At 35.0% G+C, this 6,036-nt stretch overlaps 1 protein-coding gene across 1 annotated transcript; it reads right to left on the bottom strand.

The window, feature by feature from the left end:
* Positions 1-4,189: 4,189 nt before the first annotated feature.
* LOC11445203 (glycine-rich cell wall structural protein 1) lies at positions 4,190-5,215 on the bottom strand. The gene has a single exon (XM_003605902.3). The coding sequence runs from the start codon at positions 5,213-5,215 to the stop codon at positions 4,190-4,192; it is 1,026 nt and encodes a 341-aa protein (XP_003605950.2).
* Between the last annotated feature and the right edge of the window lie 821 nt (positions 5,216-6,036).

Below are 6,036 nucleotides of genomic sequence, written 5' to 3'. Positions count from 1 at the left end.
CTCCATTTGTCTACTTGAAATGCTTCCATTTAGCTTTAATATCATAAAGAACAAGATCTTTTTCTTTGACTAATCATAAAGAATGAGATTTGTTTACCAAAAAAATGTAAAGAGCGAAATTAAAGTATACCAAAAGGGTTTATGATTACTTTGATTAATTATGAGCCATTGATTAAAATAAATGGAACACTACAATTTGGTGTCAACGAATTCGTTCTGTGTCAACGGATCCTATCTCTTTTAAGATTCTTTGATTGTCCATCCAAACTCGTCTGACTGTGCAAATAGGTTTATATGGTGCGATGATTGTATAAAATAGCATATTTGGCACGCTGAGTTGGTATTTCAATCTAATAAACCCATTTTTGGATTTAATGAACTTCATCCATTCCAAATTCTTCAATTAAATTCAAAATAATCTCTTATTTCAATTAAATTCAAAATAATCACTTATTTCAATTAATTATTATGCATAGAATTAGGGAAGAAATTAAACTAAAGGATTATGAATGAAATCTAACCCTCTTACCTCAATAAACAACAATCCTAGCAAAAGCTCAATTTAGTTCCTAGAAACAAACGCAAGATAAATATTCTAATCTTTCATATAATCTCTAAATTATTTTATGTCATTTTTATTTTAATTGTAACAAACGGGTTCTAAATCCCCTCTATTTTCTTGTTGGTTCAACACATCCAGTCATCAATTACGAGAGAAATGTTATATTTAAACGATTAATTAGTTTCAGGGATTTAAGATCCTCAAGTTGCTCATGGTGATCACCCAAGTCATATGCACGATGTTGTCAATCCTACATGGATCTATATGCGATTTGATAGTTATTAAGATTGAAACTTGGTCTCTCATAGCTAATTAAAACAACTTTGTGCAAAAAATAAATAATTAAGATTGGGTTTTGTCCACCGGTACCACCGAAGAAGGTGGTGCATGAAAGGGTCAAGGGCAAAGCAAACCATACCGTAAGTGGAAGGTGAAGGGAATCAATTTGATTTGATGATTGCAATTCAATTTGGTGATGAATAATTCACGTAACACACCAATAATTCCATCAATCGTATGGATTTGTGCAAAAATCTTTGTGTTGAGAATGACCAATGACCAATTATTATTCACGTAAGATCTGAATTGAATGCAATTGTGGATTGGCGTTCATTTTAGGGGAAACCCTAGCAAAGCCTTAAATTCTATCACTTTCAAATATTGCTGGTACATATGTTTTCAAGAAAGAAATAAACAAATACATGCATACAAATTAAATACAATGAAAAATTACGTATAATCTAAGTGATAGATAGATAGATAGGTGTCATTAATACAAATTTTGTAATTATAATACTCATGTGATTATACTAATTTTAACATTTAATTTGTTTTTTATCCTTTCATAAAATATTAATTTTGTTCATTTCTATATTAAAAATAGTTGTGGTAATTTTGTTCCTTTTATGACGGGCCACTAGTTAACAAATGATAAAAGAAAATATTTACATCAAAACATTTCTAGAGGAAATTACCCTTATTCCATAAGGTCTCTTAAAATGACATGAACATGCCATCTAATTTTAAAATGGTTAAAATATGCTTTTGATCCCTGCAAATATAACGAATTTGGGTTTTGGTCCCTGGTAATTTTTTTTTTTTGAAATCAATCTTTGCAAAATTTTTTGTTTTTTAAAAAAGTCCTTGGATCCACTTTCTTGCTGATTTGACACATTTTAGTTTACGTGGCAATTGCTGACTGTACAATCATATACACGTGGCATTTAACATATTTTAATGATTTAAAAATCATTTTAATAAATTTGAAAAAAAAATTTGAAATTAAAAAATATTTAATTAAAACATTGATATTGTGTAGCTTCTGCATTCATCTTCTGCCCATAAATTCCTCTTCATTAATCTTCTTCTTTATCCCCAAATTGTTCATCCTTCACCCATAAAAGTTCATCATACTTAAAAAATTTCCTTAATCCCTCTCTATAATTTTCATTCTTAAACAACCTATTTTCAAACACATACCCACAAGTTTTTCAGATCTGTCAACATAAACAACAACAACAACATCCATCGAAACTCCAACACCAACAATAACAGTCTAAGCTTCAACCAAAACAGTCCAAGATCCAACAACAATAACAACAACAACCCAAAAAAGTAATATCATCACCATCTATACTCTTATGATTTTCAAGCTCCAAAACATCAATTGTCCCTTATTCTTTGATTTTAAAAAAACAGAAAAGTGAAAAGTGAGATGAATGGAACAAATAGAAACTTGTGTGTTGTATATGCACAAATCGAAACTGAAAAATGAGGGTGTAGAAATCGGAACAATGTGAGAAGAACGATGAAAAACGAGAGGGATTGGAACAAAGAAATTGGAACCGTGTGAGAAGAGATCGGAATAGTGGGTTTTGATTCTTTTGTTGCACTAATTCTAAATTTTCAATCTTTGCTTTCAACTCATTGATGTAATCCATTGGGTCTCAAGGATTTGTGTTTGGGTTTTTTTCTATTCATTTTTCTGAAAAAATATTGTATGGGTTTGTATTTAGGTTTTTGGAGGAATTTGACGATGTAGATCAGTTATGAGAGGTTGATAGTGGTGGTATAGAGTGAATGGGTTGTGGAAGATGAAGATGTATATTTTTCTGCAAAATAAAGAAGATGAATGTGTAACTGTGTTTCAGGCTTTCAGCAACATGTGCTTAATTCCTCTTAATTTAATTAAAGTTTTTTTTTTTTTTTAAAAAAAACCAATTTTATTTTTATTAAAATGATTTATAAAATGGCAAATTCTATGGTACACCCAACATTTTGAGTGTACCGGTACACCAAACATTAAATTAATAATTAAATTGATTGTTTTTTGAAGAAAAAATAATTATTTTCTATCATTGACAATTATAATAATTAAATCTTATTTACCAAAAGCGTCGATGAAATAAAATTTACTTTTTTTGAATTTTTATTGCTCATAATGAAGAATATTGAATATTTTTTATGAGAAAATGTTAAAAATTTAATTTAATTCATATAAACAATGAAATGATGTTTTTTTTCTCCTGAGATGGTGTTTTCTAAAATATAAATAATGACAAATAACAACTTATCTCATAAAATGATCATTAATTTATAAATTTATGAAGCAGAGAATCGGTACACCTCAATTTGTGAGGTGTACCGTAGAAGCTAAAAAGCCACGTGTGCGCCAGGTGTTCAAGTTGGTACAGTCACCAACTGCCACGTAAGCAAAAATCAGCCAAATCATCAGTAAAGTGGGGTCAAGGATTATTTAAAAAAACAAAAAATTTTGCAAGGATTGATTTCAAATTTTTTTTTACCAGGGACCAAAATCCAAATTCGCTATATTTGCAGGGACTAAAAGCACATTTTAGCCTTTTAAAATTGACATCAACCTCCCTTAAATTTTTATCAACAGATAAAAGCATCCCTTTTCTCTCAACATTTTTTTTCCCTCTTAAAATACCAAAAAGAAGTTGGAGATACATTCTTCTCCTACTAACATCACCATGCATGTTACATGAGAACACCTTATAATTAATTCACAGTTGCCAGAAGAATTCAATTACACCATTTCTTCACCCACTGACCCCTTCTTCTGTTCTGCACAATATCAACTCCATTTGTGGTCCCTGCCCCTTCCCTTATAAACAATAAAACACAACAAAATTGGAACCAAGAACATGACTTAAAGCATCAAGTTGAGCTTGGATAAAATGGTAAAGGGGTAGTGAACCAAAAGAAATAACCTTATGTAAAGAACAAGAGGATGAGAATGAGAATGATTGCAATCCAACGTAGAAAGAGAACGAAAAAGTTTAACCAAGTGATTTAGGTTATGTGTGTTGCTTCTAAGAAAGAACATGAGTAACATTTACATTATTCTTAAGTGAGGTAGGTGTATTTTTTTTTCCATTTTTTCCATGTAACTTATTACTTATGATCACCATGCAAACAATTAGTGCAAGAGTCCAAAATTTCATTAATTGCAATACAAGTTTTACATACTATAAGCTCAATGAAATGATTTATGGAAATAATCACACAAAAGACTTATTTCACACGAATAACTCATTTGAGGTACATTGAAAATTGTAAATAAGTTGGCTAAAGTCACATTACAAGCTTCATGTATCCATCAGTTTAATGTTTACCACCACCACCTCCACCACCAGAACCGGTACCGGTACCAGATCCTTGGCCAGATCCTGATCCTACCCCAATTCCAATACCAATTCCTATACCGATTCCTCCTCCACCACCATGACCATGACCACTACCAGCACCTATACCTGCTCCACTTCCACTTCCTACACCACCACCTGCACCAAAGCCTCCACCATGTCCCGAACCTCCGCCTGTTCCTCCTCCCCCACCGCCTCCACCACCTCCACCACCTACGCCTCCTGAACCACCACCAACACCAGCTCCAAACCCTCCACCATGCCCTGAGCCACCATTTGATCCACCACCACCACCTCCTCCTCCACCACCGCCACCACCAATGCCCCCTCCAGCTCCACCGCCTACACCTCCACCAGCACCAAATCCACCACCATGTCCTGAGCCACCACCCACTCCACCTCCACCACCACCGCCTCCTCCTCCACCGCCACCAATGCCTCCTCCAGCTCCACTACCAACACCTCCACCGGCGCCAAATCCTCCACCATGCCCTGAACCACCACCTAAACCACCTCCACCGCCACTACCTCCTCCTCCACCACCACCAATGCCTCCACCAGCTCCACCTCCTACACCTCCACCAGCACCAAAACCTCCACCATGCCCAGAGCCACCACCCAATCCACCTCCACCGCCACTTCCTCCTCCACCACCACCACCAAGGCCTCCACCAGCTCCACCACCTACACCTCCACCGCCTCTACCTCCTCCTCCACCACCCCCAAGACCTCCTCGACCACCACCACCTCCTCCTAGTCCTCCACCACCGCCAAAGCCTCCTCCTCTTCCACCTCCACCTCCAAAACCACCACCACCGCGGCGACCACCCCAACCTCTACAGCGAGGTCCACGTCTATATCGGCAATAATCATCTCCATACCTTTCTTGGTCAAGCTTGTGATCACCAAGAGCAAACATGCTAAGATCAAGAACAATGAAGAGAACAAGAACACTCACAGAAAGCCATTTTCCTTGGAAACCCATAAATGCCAAATAGAAATAAATCACTTGTGTACTCGTTTCCTTTTACACTTTGCTGCTGTGCTTTTATAGATTGACCACTATATGCTTTTATAGACTTTGTCCAATATCAGTGTGTATTAAACACTACGTGTTGTGAACCGTTGGGGGAGTAGGGGAAAGCATTAAACGAATACAAGTGGATGGAACTACTGCAGTAGTAGAAATAAACGAAGTCAAAGTCTTACGCGGACTCTGGTTGCATGTGGTATATACAATATACTCATTTTTTCTTTTCTTTCTGATAATGTTAAGATCAATTTATGTTTAGAGGAATGTTAAGATCATTATTCATTTGCGAGTTTTAGGTATAAATAAACATTACATATTGACATCAGATGTATGTAACATAAGCTCAATTTATATGTTAAGATCAATTTATATTTTTTATTAATAAAGCTCATAAGCTGCGTAAGTATAACATGTACGTAGACTAACATCAGATGAAACATAACATGGTGAAACTATATTATAGTACAGAAAAATTGTACATAGACTAATATTTGAAAAATAATACATTCATAAAATGAGTTTCCTCAAGGGTCCTGATAAAAATTCATGGGCGCTTAACATCTATTACACCTTGAGAGAGAAACAAAAACAGAATGTGATGTGATAGAAAAGAGGAGTGATATTTATATAACCAATTTTGTACAACCTGACAACCAGTTTTTCTCTCTTCTTATTGGACAAAATCAATAAAGAGAGAAAGAAAAAAGAGAGAATAAAAAAATATGAGTATGAGAGAGATGGTTGTTTCAAAAGTTGTCAAAAAGTGGTTGTAT

Source organism: Medicago truncatula, chromosome 4 (assembly GCF_003473485.1).
Source record: "Medicago truncatula cultivar Jemalong A17 chromosome 4, MtrunA17r5.0-ANR, whole genome shotgun sequence".
Classification (NCBI taxonomy): Eukaryota; Viridiplantae; Streptophyta; class Magnoliopsida; order Fabales; family Fabaceae; genus Medicago; species Medicago truncatula.
The sequence above is the reverse complement of the archived record's forward strand: the minus strand, read 5'-3'. Positions and strand labels throughout refer to the sequence as shown.

Bases quoted from the DNA above. Each gene is read 5' to 3' on its own strand.
- LOC11445203 (XM_003605902.3), bottom strand. From the start codon at position 5,215: ATGGGTTTCCAAGGAAAATGGCTTTCTGTGAGTGTTCTTGTTCTCTTC.